This window comes from Bison bison, unplaced genomic scaffold (assembly GCF_000754665.1).
Source record: "Bison bison bison isolate TAMUID 2011002044 unplaced genomic scaffold, Bison_UMD1.0 scf7180017864324, whole genome shotgun sequence".
NCBI classification, from domain to species: Eukaryota; Metazoa; Chordata; class Mammalia; order Artiodactyla; family Bovidae; genus Bison; species Bison bison.
The window spans coordinates 2,432,983-2,450,309 of record NW_011494896.1 but is presented as its reverse complement, the minus strand read 5'-3'; the positions used below and the strand labels follow the sequence as shown (position 1 = coordinate 2,450,309).

Genomic DNA, 17,327 nt, shown 5'->3' with positions numbered 1-17,327 from the left:
AGGCTGCGTGCCGAAGAATTGATGCTTTTGAACTGTGGTGTTGGAGAAGACTCTTGAGAGTCCCTTGGACTGCAAGGAGATCCAACCAGTCCATTCTGAAGGAGATCAGCCCTGGGATTTCTTTGGAAGGAATGATGCTAAAGCTGAAACTCCAGTACTTTGGCCACCTCATGCAAAGAGTTGACTCATTGGAAAAGACTCTGATGCTGGGAGGGATTGGGGGCAGGAGGAGAAGGGGACGACAGAGGATGAGATGGCTGGATGGCATCACTGACTCGATGGACGTGAGTCTCAGTGAACTCTTGGAGTTGGTGATGGACAGGGAGCCCTGGCATGCTGCGATTCATGGGGCCGCAAAGAGTCACACACGACTGAGCGACTGATCTGATCTGATAGTTTTAAATTCTTTCAATCCATGTTTATGAGGCAGAATATTTTTCTCAGTTTCTCTTCTTTTGGTTGTATCCTTCAGTTACTTTGTCGTGTGGTATCCTGGTGGTTCAGACGGTAAAGAATCTGCCTGCAATGTGGGAGAGACTGGGGTTCAATCCCTGGGTCAGGAAGATCCCCTGGAGAAGGGAATGGCAACCCATTCCAGTATTCTTGCCTGGAGCATCCCATGGACAGAGGAGCCTGGTGGGCTATAGTCCATGGGGTCGCAAAGAGTCAGACACGACTGAGCAACTAACACTTTCACTTTCATCCATATAAAAGTACCTCACATATAAACGTGAACTGTTGTCCACTATAAAATTCCTTTGGGTGAAACTGTAAATATTTTAGTAACTGAAATGAAATTACATCTTATGATCCTACTGATAAAGTAAGGCTTTCCCTGTTTGCTTCATTTAAAATGGTTTTCTCCAGGAGATGACCTAGCTACAGCCTGCTGCTACTGCTGCTAAGTTGCTTCAGTCGTGTCTGACTCTGTGTGACCCCATAGACGACAGCCCACCAGGCTCCCCTGTCCCTGGGATTCTCTAGATCGGAACACTGGAGTGGGCTGCCATTTCCTTCTCCAATGCATGAAAGTGAAAAGTGAAAGTGAAGTCACTCAAGTCACTCAGTCGTATCGGACTTTCAGCAACCCCATGGACTGCAGCCCACCAGGCTCCTCCGTCCATGGGACTCTCCAGGCAAGAGTTCTGGAGTGGGGTGCTATTGCCTGCTAACCTGCAACTATTTGCTATTAGGTTTATAAATAGGTAAATTGTTGCTATTGACCTGCAGAAATGTTTCAGATTTAGAAGGCAGTTATATCATCTATCTTTGCTCTTGCTACATGTTAAGTTATGCCTGTGACCATAAACTTGAAGAAAGTTTGATCACTGCAGTTTAGCCATCTTAATGGTGGAACAGGGCTTCCCTGTTGGTGAAAAGTCCACCCGCCAATGCAGGAAACGTGGGTTCGATCCTTGATCTGAGAAGATCCCATGTGCGGTGGAGCAACTATGCCTGAGCCTGTGCTCCACAGCCCGGCGCTGCTGCTACTGAAGTCGGCACGTTCTGGAGCCTGTCTCCACGACCAGAGAAGCCACGACAGTGAGAAGCTTACAGGCCACAACCAGAGGAGAGCCCCAGCAGCGACGAAGACCCGGCACAGCCAAAATGAATACATAAAATTAATTCAAACATTTTAACAGTGAAGCAGGTCACTTCATGATTGATTTCATCACGGCAGTCAGATTTAGTCACACTAGCGGCCAAATTGATTGGACAACCACCGTCCGTCCAGTTCTTTCAATCATCTATGTTACTACTACTACTAAGTTGCTTCAGTCGTGTCCGACTCTGTGCAACCCCATAGACGGAAGCCCACCAGGCTCCCCTGTCCCTGGGATTCTCCAGGCAAGAATACTGGAGTGGGTTGCCATTTCCTTCAGTGCCTGGAAGTGGAAAGTGAAAGTGAAGTCGCTCAGTCGTGTTAGGCAATCTAAATCAGGAAAAATAGCACAATAGGATAATAAAGAACAATGGGACCCAATGTTTTTAGGCATATTTCCAAAGTTACTGTAAACCATGATTTTAAATGTTCAGATAAGTTGATTGCATATCATCATTGCTAAAAAAAAATGTGAAATGCTTTGTGGCAGCACTTCTTTAATACAGGGAAAAAAATCTTTTTTTTTTTTAGAATGCTCTAAGGTTCATTGACAAGGGCAGCTATCGAGAGATCTGGGAGAATGACTGGCTCAAAAAAGAGGTAAGTGGAATTTTAAAAAAGGAAAACAATTTCTTCTTTCTCATTTTTCTGAACCGGAAATGACTTTTATTTATGAGCTGAAGTCATGGGGAAATCATGGATATGTGAGTCACCGAGGTAAAGTGAAATTCAAGTGGAGCCCTAATATTATTACAAGCTGTCACTCAATGAACACCATAAATGTTTTCAATAATAACCAGAAGTCAATTTTGGTGTCACAATTTTCATACAATACACTCAAGTGTCTAAAACTTCTTGATATTCTAAAACTGACCCGGCCTTCCTCTGAACCCTATTTGCTCCCAACTGATGGAAGCAAGGCTGGAGGATCATTCTAACCTCATTCTCTTCGGTTTTAAATTGTCTCTTCAGGTATTCAAACTGGTATGGAAGAGGTAAAACTGTCATTATATGCAGATGACATGACACTGTATATAGAAAACCCTAAAGACTACACACAGAAACTGCTAGAATTGATAGACTAATTCAACAAGGTAGTGGGATACAAGAATTAACACACAGGGATTTCTTTACACTAACAATGTTGTATTTCTTTACAACAATGTTGTATTTCTTTATAACAAAGTTGTATTTCTTTACACTAGCAATGAAATATCAGAAAGGGAACGCAAACAGTCAATGTCTTTTAGAATCACATTTTTAAAATAGCTCATAGGAATAAACTTCATAAAGGAGGTGGAAGACATGCTGAGAACTACAAAACATTGATAAAGGAAACTGAAGATGATTCAGAGAAATGGAAAGATGTCCTATATGCTCTTGGATTAGAAGAATTAATATTGTTAAAATGGCCATAGTACCCAAAGCAATCTACAAACTTAATGCCATCCCTATCAACTTACCCATGACATTTTTCACAAAACTGGAACAAATAATCCTAAAATTACATAAGAGACCCAGACTTGCCAAAACAGTCCTGAGGAAAAAGAGCAAAGCAGGAGGCATAACCCTCCCAGACTTCAGAGAATTCTACAAAGCTACAGTAATCAAAATAGCATGGCTAGGGCAAAATCAGACATGTGAATTGATGCAGCAGAGTAGAGAGCCCAGAAATAAACCTGCATACCTATGGTCAATTAATCTTCAACAAAGGCAAGATATACATTGGGGAAAAGAGAGTCTCTTCAAGCGGTGTTGTAAAAGCTGGGCAGCTGCATGTGAATCAATGAAGTTAGAACACTCCCTCATACCATACACAAAATTAAACTCAAAATAGCTAAATGTAAGACTAAATATGATGCCCTAAAACTCCTAGGAGAGAACACAGATGAAATGTTCTCTGACATAAATCATAGCAATATTTTCTTAGGTCAGTCTGCCAAGACAATAAAAATTAAAGCAAAAATGAACAAATGAGATCTAATCAAACCTAAAAACTTTCACACAGTAAAGGAAACCACAAACAAAATGAAAGAACAACCTATGGACTGAGAGAAAAGTATTTGCAAATGATACAAACATCAAGGACTTAATTTCCAAAATATACAAATAGTTCATACAATTCAATAACCGAATATTTCCACATGGATGTCACATAGGTACTTCAAACTCAACGCACCTGAAATTTATTAAATTTCTTCTTAGATCGTCTTTTCCTGCATTTCCTTTTTCACCATCTGCTCAGACACCCAAGGTAAAATTGTCACCATCAGCTTCATTTCTATTTTCCTTGCTCTAATTTGACTGAATAGAGTTGGTGAGTCTAACAAACAAAAATTTTTTAAATAAATATGCTTTCTGTGATATTGACAATTATCTTAAAGTTGCCTTTATAAAGTCATGGTGAGTAGGAATTCATACTATTTCCAAAACTAATCAAGATGAATCCTCAATTTTAAAAAAATAAGTATTAATTTAAACAAACTCAAGGTGAGCTCAACAGTTAAAGAATATTATAGAGGAACTTAGTTCTTATACTTTTATTAAATATAACAGTATGATCCCAGTAATAATAATTTAACAATTCAGATCTTAAATTCTGTTAAGATACCATAGACATTAGGTTCAGAGAAAATGACTACAAAAATGTATATATGACTGATAAGAAAGACTGGTGCCTTGGTCCTTTCTACTAAAGCCACAAATTACATTTTGTTTTGTTTTATTTTTTAATTTTCATAATTCAGTGGAAATAAAAGACAGAAAGATGTCAAGTTTAATTTAATCATGAGCAAAAAGAGCTCATTAATCAAGAACAAAATCATTTTAAAGAAATTCAATATATTTAATTTCTCCTTATCTCAATAAATATTCATTATACTGTTATTAAATTTACTCACAAAATTAATTAAAACCATTTCTGATTATAAGTACTATCACAGGAATTAAAAATTGCCTGGAAATAGAACAATGTATGCTAATTACTTTGAAGAAAGTTAAGAATGAATAACAAGGGATATTTAACACTGGAACTCCCCCAAATATTTCTCCATTTTCAACAATATTATTGTTGAAATATATTATTATTTCAACATGTTATTCTTCAACAATAACCAAAAAGCTTAGATCTCTGGGAGGGATATTAGGTCTCATTAAATGGCTTTTATTATCCGGGTTTATTTAGCATGCTTATTAGAAAAATGAAGAAAATTCAAATTTCCAAATAACTTGAACTAACTTAACAAATGGAAAGCTGGAAACACTAGACAGATTCAAAGAGGTTAGTAATCGAAGTTTCAAATGTGAGGAGGCGTAAAGCTAACTTGGTTCTTGCAGGGGAAAATTTTAAGAGCAGACATTTTAATCAGGATCCTAGGCACCTGAGTTATTCCTTTCCGATTTCTTAAGTACATTTCTTGGGTATCTGGGGAGAAGCAGGGGCTTCTTACCCCAGAAAAAGTGTGATAGTGTTAGTCGTTCAGTTGTGTCTTACTCTTTGCCACCCCATGGACTGTAGCCCACCAGGCTCCTCCATCCATGGGATTCTGCAGGCAAGAGTACTGGAGTGGGTTGCCATTTCATTCTCCAGAGAATCTTTCCAACCCAGGAATGAAACCTGGGTCTCCTGCTTTGCAGGTGGATTCTTTACCATCTGAGCCACCAGTTAAGACCCTTACTGCCGAATCTAAAGGTATTGACATGGCTGTAAAAAGGGAATTTGTTTTCATTTCCCTAACATTTCAGAAGATTGAGAGGGAGACAATTGAGAACCTTACTTAGTACTCTAAAGGCATAAGGGATATCACAGGTTATCTGTAGCTTGAAAGATTGGACTTAACTCCCCCAGAGGGCCCTCATTCCCTGCTTGCCAGAAGACCGAGAACTGCATGCTGCCTCCCAGCTATGCCAAGCCCTGAGGTCAAATTTTTCCAAACATTCTATTCATTCCTTCTTTTACAACCTCTAATTTCTTTCTCATCCTTTGACATTTGAAAATTATAATTTTTTCCTTAAGGCATTCAGGCTTGTAATCAAGCTGATAATCTCATAAAATATGAGATCCTAAAACACCAACCGCTAACTTGGTAATGTAGAGTTATGGACTTAAATTGTCTCGTGAAATTGGTCAGGATGCTGTTCTTTTCACTTTAAGCCTTTTCTATGACACTGGTATTGTTTTATAATTGTTTATGTATTTGTTCACTGGATTTGTAGATTTCTTTCCTATTTTGAGGGAAGAAACCATGCTTTATTGAATTTTGTATCCGTCTACCTCAAGCAAGAATTTACCCCTAGTAAGAATTCAGGCATTTAATAAATGACTTATGTGAAAGAGATATGCATGTGGTAATATACTGAATGCTTCCAAAATATAGTAACTTCAACTGCAAATCAAAAATGTGTTAGTCATCTCTTTCTAAGTATTCATCTCAGTTACACTCTTGGCAACTCCTAATAAGAGATAATGCATATCCCTCCCCTGTGCCTTTCTTATTTCATCATGTTCCCTCAAGAGACACAGTACCTTTCCCAGCTATCTTTCTATCATTCTTACCAGCTGATCACTTTATATTTTATACTCTTAATTCTGGTATTACCCTGACTTCTACCCATTAGCACCACTCAATCCAGCACCTGCATAGCTCATGAAGTTTTGGGGGGCAGAGAGGTAAGTTGGGGGTTCTATCTAGTAACATTCTTCTATATATTCTCCCCATGATCAAGCCTTCTTTAGACAAAAAATTATCAAAATACATTTCCTAAAGATTGATGGGAACTCTATCAACAGAACCAGCAAGTTGTGTTCGTGTTTGAGTTGGCCACATTTCTGCAGTTAAAGTTAATTAACCCTGCTATGTCTGTGAATGGACCTACTGTCTAACCTGCAAGATAAAAATCAGACCTCTTCACATTATTTGGCTCCCGTATTTGTGCAGTTCCTCTCCTACTTGTCCCCATACCCGTTTTGTTTCTATTCACAGCAAAACAGTGGTGCCTAATACGTGTGGTTCCTTCTGCCTAGAATATATCCTCTCGTCTGGCTAGAGAATCCCTTCTTTGCCTTCAAGATCCAGAATGGAGGTCATCTCTTCCATTAATTCTCCTTCACCCCCCGACACCTGGCAGACGTAGGGTGAAACTTGCCCTCCTCCCACCGCACCTGGATGGCTTCCATTATTAGATTTCATCATGCTGTCTTCTGTTGCTGTCACTCTCCTTCCCATTAAGCTAAGAGACCCCTGAAGGTTATTGTGTCTTGTTGATCCTTTGTTCCCAAAGTGCACTATAGTTTTGATGCATTGTAGGTATACAGTACAATTTCATGAGTGAATGATTAACATCTCAGCCATCTGATATTTCTCAGAATGACTCCAGCACATTCAGAGAGAATATAGTTGTCATACAGAGGTTGATAGAAAGGACTCCTGGGCTTGTACTTCTCTTTTTTAAATGCCATAATATTTCTTTCCAGTGCTATTAATTTTCATTCTGTTGTTTATCATTAACCTTTGATAGAGCCTCATTTAAGTACTAATGCAAGACTGATAAATTAGTCTTATTTTCTTATTTATCTCTGCCTCCAGCGCACATAAATCCAGTGATGTTCCTGAAGAGTAGGAAAGGAAATTCTTGCCATTCACTAATAACTGCCTAACCAGGAAACCAAGTTCTGCCTAAAATGACTTGGAATGAAGTCCGTCCCATCCCTTCCTTCTTAGAGCAAACACAGTAATAAATAATACAGGATAGATCTTCCTCTCCATCAACATTTTTTAAAGTTAAATTTCTTGTGGAAAACTAACATCCATTCTCCTTTTCCTGAGAATAGATTGCAAATCACAGGAAGGAAGTGGAAGAACTGGAAAATGCTATTCATGAGCTGGAAGAAGAAAATTTGGTGCTTATTGATCAGCTATTCAACTGCAGACTTGTGGATCTCAAGATACCCAGGTGAGAGTCATTACGTAGCTAGAAATATTTTTTTAAACATCTGGATCTGTAAAAAGTTATTTTTTTTAAGATGACAGTTCTTTAACAGTTGAAAAGAAAGACACTCACAAAATGGCCATGGGGAAACTATAAGTTTATCACAATTGACCGTTGCTACAAGGCAAACTTTGACTTGCTTTTTCTAACACTGCACTGTGTTCATAATAGCAAACACTTAATATGAATATCACAACTGCTGTCCTTCAGAAACCTCTGGGCCAGCAGGGGAATTGGGCATAAAAATAAATGCATAATAATGCAGCAGAAGAAGTGCGGGTGCAAAGCCGGAGCACAGGAGGAGGGAGTGATCAAGCTTGTGGGCGCTTTCTGGAGGTGTCTGGGACTTCAGGTTACCTTGTAGACTATAGAACGGTTTCCTCTGACAGTTAGTGAAAGAGCCAAACTACTTTCTGGGTGTAGAAAATAGCCTGGCATTCCAAGTCACATTTATTCCTGCGTAAGTGAAATCAAATGTGTATATATATGGCTTTGCATTTTAGATTACCGCTTTTTCTTATCTGACAAAGTAAGTCTTAATATACCAATCTTGATGGAAAATCAGAGCCCTGGAATATGGAATTGGACTTCCCAGGTGGTGTTTGTGGTCAAGACTCCACCTGCCAATGCAGGAGACGCAAGAGATGTGGGTTCAGTCCCTGAATTGGGAAGATCCCCTGGAGGAGGAAATGGCAACGCACTCCAGTATTCTTGCCTGAAAAATTCCATGGGCAGAGGAGACTGGCAGTCTACAGCCTGTGGGGCCTCAAGGAGTCGATAACTGAGTGACTGAGCACACATACAATATGGAATTAAAGCAAAGTGGCATTCATAATTTGAACAAAAACATGCTTAGAAAGAGGAATTAAACCACTCAAATGTAGGGTGTATATGTGCAAGATGGGAGAAAAATATCTGGGTCTGGGCAGAGAAGTTCAACACGGTGGAAGGCCCAGGAAAACATTTACATCCAAGTGGTTCTGTTGTTTGTGTGGCATGGAAAAAGTACTGTTTGAGCCCCAGTAAAGTATTTATTGATGGCAAACTTCCTAATGTGTTCCAGGAAGGGTGGATATGGGTTAAGTTGTGGGATTTTGGTTTTGTTTTTGCTGAGCTAAATGATGGGTGTCAAGATACAAGACTGGAGAAGTTGGGAGACAGTAGGCTGACTTTATAGCCTGAACTCTGGGTGGGCAGGACAGAGGAAGAGTCACCTGCTCCCTTCCACAATCTGTGTGCTGCCCCCGGGCGGCAGGTACCAGTAGGCTAAGTGGGCCATTGGGCTGAATGAACTGGCTTCCTACAGGACTCTTGCACATCCATCTCTTGAGCTGATGCCCTTAAGAGTCCCTAGGGGGCGGGGGGGGGGCCTCACTGTCCCCCCAGGGGCAATGCTGTCTTTTGCCAGCATCCCTCCCAATGACACCTCTCCAGTTCCACACCCAGACGGCCTCTGCCGCATAGCACCTGCTGCCTCATCTCTTTGTAATCACGCATCTCTGCCAGCCAGGTCTTCTAACCACCGCTCCACCTGTTGCCCGCTGTGCTCTTTTTCTCTCTTCCAAACCACACAAACCTCCAGAAAGAGCTACCCTGTAAACTGCTGACCTCACTTCCTGCTTCGGTCAGCTTGGTCTGTTGTTCCTGATTCAGTGCTGATGTGCAGGTGAAATGCTCATTATAATAAAAGGGAATTCCTTCCCGGGATACAGAGAGTTTGGCAAGGGCAGGAAGGGAGATGAGAAAGTTGTAAAGAGGGTTTTCATGGAGTTGTGTGCTTTGCTGTGATGTCATTTAGCCGTGTCCTCTAGCTTCCCTCACGGAAATCTTCGGTAAAACCCACAGTGTTCATCCGAGCTTTGTGGGCTGGCTTTCTTTAGTGGGAGACATGAACGCTTAGTCTTGCTTCAGAGCTGGGAGAGATGAAGTCAAAATCCATCTGAGGGGAAAGAAACAACACAGACTGTGTTTTTAAAACGTGCCTGGTATATGCCTCCAGGACACCCTGAACTTCTCCTTTGTAACCAGCATTTATCACACTAGTGATTACTTACTTAACATCTGCTTCCCTCCTAGACTGTAAATTCCTTTTAGACAAGTGTTTAGGACATTTTAGAAAGACCACATACAGAAACAGAGATATGTGCAAACCCTTAGTTATCTGTTACGCTGCTAATCCAGAAGGAAAAGTGTTGAGTTCCTCAGGAACTTTTACTGTACCCGTTTTCAAGTCAAAATAATATATAGTATGTAATTTATGACAACTGTTCATTCCACTTCTTTGTTGAGAATTGAGTCCTGTCTATTCTAGTTGAGAAATAGACATGAACTCTACCCAGTGAACGTGTAAAAAGTTGTCTTCTTTCCTATTTGTATGAAGAATCGGGTATTCTAGCTAATAGAGTTATTAATCCTCTATTTCCCATCAGACCTCCCTCAATGCTTTCCTTCATGACTCCAATAAGGCATTGCAGGATTTGTTTGCAACATTAGATGAGATGAGTAAGCTAGAGGTGACTGCCCAGGGACCTCAGTGCCACAGAGCTGAGTCTAGGGGAACCAGTACCTCAAATCTATCTAACACCAGTCTCATATGATGGCCTTCTTTAAAATGTTTTCCACACCGTCAAATACCAAGCGCTGCTGCGCTGCGGTGTTCCAAAGGTGACGAGAAACCCGTGATTAAGAGAGAAGCCAGACTCGTGAAGGTCACAGTGTTTAGTAAGATCTTAGTCATGCAGGAGGCCAAAGCCAGGGAAGAAGAGAACTCTGTGGCCTCAGACTTGACCACCTGTAGACCAGAGCTTCACCGAGACACACCTTCACCAAGTCTTAAGGAGGTTTTAAGAGATAACTAGTATATGTAGTGACATGATTTGTTGGAGCTGTAAGCATCTCGGATGACACTTTGTGTGCTTTAAGAAACTAACAGCCTGTAATCCAGGGGATTCACTCAGGATGCTGGCTGGCTGAGCATGAAAGGTTGTTAGCGTATCTGCAAGGGTCACTTGGTTCATGCTGTCTTCAGGCAAACTTCATGGAAATGCCACACACAGCTTTCAAGGTATCGTGTCTTCTGACAGAAAACTCCACGGGCCTCTGCAGCACAGAGAGCTGCGACTGCACACGTGTAACTCACCGGCTTGTAGCTGGAGCACGCCACTCAGTGAAAGCCAGGACCGTGATGCCATCTTGGATTCCTACTGCTCGCTGTCGAGTCTTTTCCTTTTTTTTTTTTTTTTCAAATCCATCCCATGCTGGCCACTGTCATTCCTCATCTGGATTCCTGCAACAGTGATGTAACTGCTGTTGTGATCACTCTCGTTTCTTGGACTTTGTCTCTTATTCCCTTATCATGGGATGCACCCCCTACCCCAAGCTCTTCCTTGGCAAATATCTCTTGGTGTTTCAGGACTCGACTCAGGTGTCATCTCCTCCTGGAAACCTTTCCTTACCTCCTAAGACTAAATCCGGTGCTTCTTCTCTCACTTCTTGTGGGTGTGTGTGTGTGTGTGTGCACGCGCACACACACGTGCAGGTGCTCAGTCTTGTCTTTTTGACCCCATGGACTGTAGCCCACCGGGTTCCTCTGTCCATGGGAATTCCCAGGCAAGAGTACTGGAGTCAGTAGCCATTTCTTCCTCCAGGGGATCTTCCCGACCCAGGGATCGAGCCCACACTCTTGCACCTCCTGCATCTGTAGGCAGATTCTTCACTTCTGTACCACGTGGGAAGACCACAGCACTCCTGACACTGTGCTGATCACCATCCTGGTACAACCATCATCATAAAACGCTGTCGTCTTGCCTGCCACCCGACTGGGCCCAATGCCCCTTTTTCATCTGTGCATCTCCAGCCCCCAGCAGAGAGATAGACACTCCTGAGCAGGGGCTACAACATTTGTTGGCTGATAGACTACTTTTCTTATTTGTTTTTAGGCGACTGTATCTTACCCAGGCTGTTGGGCAGGAAGTACCACCTGAAGTGCCTTTGGAGTTGTCAGAAACACATAAAGGTATTATTTTATTGTTATGGTGATTTTTTTTTTTTTAATTTGGCAAACACTTATTGAGCTTCTTATTACGGACAGGCACCTCATAGCCGAGAGTGATTCAGAGGGTAGATACCTGCCAGCTCCTCCACTTTCCTCTTGTCCTTGCAGAGCTGACCCAACCCATCTCCTTTCCCTAGCCCTGTTTTCAAATCGAAGTCACCGTGTGTCACAGTGAATGAACTGGAAGCTGGTGAAGAGGGACAGGATGATGTCTACACCAGCACGGTTTGCAGTTCAGTTCAGCCAACCAACCAAAATGCCAACATACCCACAGAGCCCGTACGATCATGTTAACTTATTAGCTGACACAGGGAAATGCACCTTAGACACGGTTGCAAACAATGGGACTCACTCTCACTCTGATACTTTGATTCTACATTTCTAATTCTCAAATTTGTCTCCTCCTGGAGATTCTCAAAGGACTTTCAAATTCAAAATGTCACAAAGTATACGCCATATTCTTATCTGTCCAAAAGCTGTACATAATTAATTTCTTTGCAGTCATCCCAGAAAAGTCAGACTCGCAACCTGTAGACATAAAAAGCAGAGACGTGTCAAGCATCTCATTTGGGAGCAGTGGTTTTCGTCTTAGTCACAAGGACAGCAGATTTGGCCAGCTTCTGAAGATAGATGAAGAAGAGAGTTCAAGCATAGAGTTTGGGGCCTCTGATATGAAATACTTACTGTATGAGGATGAGCAGGATTTCAAGGTAAGATTCATGAGAAGACATCTTGACTGCTAGAGAAAATGTTGTTTGATTAATTAGTGGAGAAAATTAATCGAAAATACTGATACTGAAAAATTCTATTTGCAAGTTATTAGTTAAAGCGGCCCGCCATCCACGCCAGTCGCTAGATACTATTTTCACTCTTTGCCCAGCTTGCTACATCTATGTATTGATAGAACTCCATCACTAGTATATGGTATAAGGCAGAACATCTAGGGCCACGTGATAAACTACCTCAAGACTTAGTGGTTTACAACAATAACCATTTATTCTCTTTTAAGGCTTCTGTTGGTTAGGAATTTGGCCAGGTCTTCCATGCACCGTCTTCACTTGAGTTCCGTAGCAGGCACACCCGCGTGTCGGCTGAAGGCTGGGTTTGGGCAGGGAGACCCACCTCTGAGGAGGCTCACCAACCTGGCTGGCTAGGTGATGCTGGCGGAGCTTAGGCCTCAGTTCCTCTCCACACGGGTCTCCTCACAGACGCGGGTCTCCTTGATCGTCCCTTTGTTCCGGTATCTGGCTTCCCCCAAGCCATCAGTCCCAGAGACCAAATGTTTCCTATGACGTGGAAAGCTTATGCCAGCACGTCCATCATTTTCCATCTGTTGGTGTAGCTACAAATTTCAACCCAAAGGGTAAATAACATAGCTCCTGCATCTTGAAAGAAGGTGGTCAGCATCATATTTTAAGAAAAGCATGGGATAGGATGTATATCAGTGTCACCATTTGGAAAGTACAAATGGCCATATAATACCATTAGGCAAAACCTGGATTAACAAGCCTTTGAATTTTAAAACCTTCTTGGTACCTTCCAGTCACTTTCATATCCACCTCTTGCTGTTTTCCTTCTTGGTACTACTGATAACCTTAAAAGTTCTCCTAGAACTTAAAGTCTGATAGGAGAAAAGAGTGATTAAGAAAGCAGCAGAAACTGAATAAGTCAATAAAAACCATTGTAACTAAGTACAACTCAGTCCTGCTGCCATCAAGTGACAATTTAAAGACTAAGGTTCCAGACTCTATAGCACTTAAACCCACATGCGTATCTTGGTCTCAGAACACCTGGCATGCTACAGTGACCTCACGCTAGGGGACAACTGTCTACAAAATTCCAAAATTCCACACCATTTGGTTGAGCGAAAGACCTTTTTACTTTTATTTTTGCCTTTATCCATTGAATTTATTTTTCTAAATTCACTTTTTATTTAAGCAAAGTTGAATTACAACATTGCGTTCACTGCTGCTGTACAATAATGTGACTGATATAGATATGTTCTTTTCCATATTCTTTTCCATTATGGCTTATCACAGGATATTAATATAGTTCCCTTTGCTATACAGTAGGACCTTGTTCTTTATTCATTCTATATACATACCAGTTTGCATGTGCTAACCCCAAACTCCCCTTCCTGCCCTCTCTGCCACCCCTCACCCGCTTGGCAGCCACCGGTCTATTCTCTATGTCCCTGATTTTGTTTTGTTTCTGTTTCATAGGCAGGTTCATTTGGGTCCTATTTTAGATTCCATGTATAAGTGACATCATATGCTACTTGTCTTTCTCTTTCTGACTTACTTCACTTAGTGTTAATATGATAATCTCTAGTTGCATCCATGTTGCTGCAAATGGTATTATTTTGTTCTTTTTCATGGCTGAGTAGTATTTCATTGTATACATGTACCACATCTTCTATATCTATTTCTCTGTTGATGGACATTTAGGATGATTCCATGTCTTCCACTATTGTTAATATTGCTGCCATGAACATAGGGGTGCATGTATCTTTCTGAATTATAGTTTTGTCTGGATATATGCCCAGGAGTGGGATTTGCTAGATCATATGATAATTCTATTTTTAGTTTTCTGGGGAACCTCCATACTGTTTTCCACATTGGCTGCACCAATTTGCATTCCTACCAACAGTGTAGGAGGGTTCCCTTTTCTCCACACCTTCTCCAGCATTTGCTATTTGTAGACTTTTTAACGATGGCCATTCTGACTGGTATGAGGTGGTACCTTGTTATAGTTTTGATTTGCATTTCTCTAATAATCCACATTGTTGAGTATCTTTTCGTGTGTCTATTGACCATCTGTATTTTTTCTTTGGAGAAATGTCTCTTTAGGTCTTCTGCCCACTTTTTGATTGGCTTGTTTCATTTTTTTGTTGTCGTGTTGTATGAGCTGTTTGTATATTTTGGAAATTAAGCCCCTGTCAGTCACATCATTTGCAAATATTTTCTCCCATTCTGCAGGCTCTTTGTTTTGTTTATGGCTTCCTTTGCTGTGCAGAAGCTTGTAAGTTGAAGTCCCATTTGTTTATTTTCATCTTTATTTCTATTGCCTTGGGAGACTGACCTAAGAAAACACTGGTACAATTTATGTCAGGGAATGTTTTGCTTATGTTCTCTTCTAAGACCTTCTTACTTTCCATGGAAGTTTTTGATGTGGTGGAAATGGCATTGTATTGCTACGGACTCAACTGTGTTCCTGCCTCCCACTCCATTTCATATGTTGAAAACCCTAACACCTATTGTGACTATATCTGGAGATTGGGGCTTTAGGAGGTAATTAAGGTTATGTGAGGTCATAAAGGTCCTAATTTGATAGGACTGTGACCTTATAAGAAGAGGTTTTGCTCTGTGAGACACTGTGAGAAGGCAGACGTCTGCAAAGGGGCTCTCACCAGAACCCAATCATGCTGGCCCCCTGACCTTGGACTTCCAGCCTCCAGGACTGTGAGAAATAAAGTCCTGCTGTTTCAGCCAGTCAGCCTATGGTATTTTGCTGTGGCAGCTCAGGCAGACTAATATAGGGTTTCACTTCAGAATCCTGCTCTAGATGGTTCTGAAATATATGGTACATTTCCATTAATTTGCTTTTCTTCTCTCATGCATTTATTGCAGCTCTAGAATTGTGTATTTTAAAAGTTAAATATAGTTATATGCATTTTTGAGAAATAAAACATCGCCTTCCTTTTCCATTCTTTGATTCTCCTAAATTCTTATAAATGTCTATTGATAACCTCACAACATGCCAGGTACTTGTTAGATGCTTGAGAATTTAAAGGGGGGAGAACAGGAAGAAGTATAGTCTCAAGATGCCCGTGTGGCAGGCCCTACTTGAAATCACGTGTTGCGTAGAAAGCAGGTAAGACAATCACTGGCTACTGTTCAGGAGGAACGTATACCTGTTATCTGTCTCTGTGACCAGTCTTGTGCCCCAACACTTGGTACACATCCTGGCACATAGTGGGCACTTGGGAAAGGTTTGCTGAAGTGTTGAAGGAGTTCAAAAGGAGGAGGTATGACTTGGAGAAGCTTTCAAAAGGAAGGTGTGCACTGAACAGGGCTGGAGCTGTTTCAACCCAGTTTGGGGTTAGCTGTGGGATTTCATATCAATTAGACTTCCCATTCTGTTTGTTGATATGTTAAACTATATTTAGTTTGGCAGAATGTGGTAAGCTTTATACCTATAGTAGATCCTGTGAAATGTGTAAAACTCATGTGGATTTGCTCAGTATTAAGATATTCATTGTCAAAAATGTTAGCAGATCTTTCCCTTTGATCGCAAATAATATATAAAACTCTGCTGTGGTTATATCCTGGCCAGCAGAGGGCTATATAAATGCAGCCAATACTTTATTTTACCGATTAAAGAGCTTGCAGAGGATATATCTCCCTACTCTATTGATGCCTCCCAACTCCCCCCACCCTGCCACCCCGACCCACGGCCCAAGTTCCCAAGACACAAGCCTGCTAGTCTTGCTGCCTGGTCTTTGGGGGATCTTGCCTACCATGACCCAGTGGGTGTATGCGTTTACTGAGTTTTTTATTTACAGTAGCTCCTATTTTTCACGTGTTATACAGCATTCAGACAATTAGGATACAGTGTAATCTGCCAGATAAAGGCCAACTATAATAAATAAAACCTGACCCCCAAAGGCTGGTAACTTGCTAACTAACCTCTCCTGTCTCCTCTGTGTCTGTTCACTGCAGGATTATGTAAACCTGGGCCCCCTGGAAGTGAAGCTCATGACTGTGGAGAGCAAGAAAATGCCCATCCACTTCCAAGAGAAGGAAACTCCAGTCAAATTCTATGAAGATGTCAGGAGCCCAGAAAGCCACATCACGTATAAAATGATGAAGTCTTTTCTCTAAAACTGAAAAGTGAAAAACAACTTCCTGTACTTTTCTTTGGGGAACTGAGATGTATCAGTTGCCCATTTTATTTACACTTTGGTCCATTTTTAAAGCAGTGAATATTTCTAAAGGTCATAATTACAGTTAAAATCAAAATTCTGAGTATTCAGCTATTCATTTACTTGCATGGCCCGAGAGATAAAAATGAAAGTACACTTCATATTTCAAGTGTCAGGAGCATAACAGTGGTCCCCTAGGGTGCTTACCATTTAGACATTTACCAATTGATCTAGGATACCCATATGAAATAGTTCATTTACAGATTTTCTGAGGAAAATTCAGAGGTTTGCATAGCGCTGACTATATATCTTTCCCTTTGAGGGTGCTGGATGATAGCCAGTCCACAATTCAAGTCCACTCTTCTTTACCCTGACACGATTTATAATGAATATCAAACATTTTAGAAACCCATTTGAGGGTGGTAGTTTGTTTTGTAGAAATAGTCCATCAGTAGGGAGGTCCAGGGCTTCCCTGGTAGTCCAGTGGTTAGGAATCTGCCTCACAATGCAGGGGACACAAGTTCGATCCTTGGCTGGGGAGGATCCCACAGGCTGCGGAGCTATTGGGCCCGTGTGCCACAACCACTGAGCTTGCGCTCTCGAGCCCTGGACCAGAACTACTGAAGCCCGTGTGCCTGAGCCGGTGCTCTGCAACGAGAAGACACTGCAGCGAGAAGCCCAACACACTGCCACGAGAGAGCAGCCCCCAGCCAAGAAAAGCCAGCAACCAAGACCAATGCAGCCAAAAATAAACAGAA

General features: G+C 41.4%; 1 protein-coding gene across 1 annotated transcript in view; it reads left to right on the top strand.

Annotated features, from left to right (window-relative positions):
* Positions 1 to 16,666, top strand: part of CCDC83 (coiled-coil domain containing 83) — a 52,620-nt gene extending 35,954 nt beyond the window's left edge. The window contains exons 10-14 of the mRNA XM_010853175.1: positions 2,135 to 2,203; positions 7,434 to 7,555; positions 11,530 to 11,606; positions 12,147 to 12,355; positions 16,367 to 16,666. Coding sequence (XP_010851477.1) covers positions 2,135 to 2,203; positions 7,434 to 7,555; positions 11,530 to 11,606; positions 12,147 to 12,355; positions 16,367 to 16,528 — 639 coding nt within the window. The 3' untranslated portion in view covers positions 16,529 to 16,666. The remainder of the gene's footprint in view (positions 1 to 2,134; positions 2,204 to 7,433; positions 7,556 to 11,529; positions 11,607 to 12,146; positions 12,356 to 16,366) is intronic.
* Positions 16,667 to 17,327: the final 661 nt, after the last annotated feature.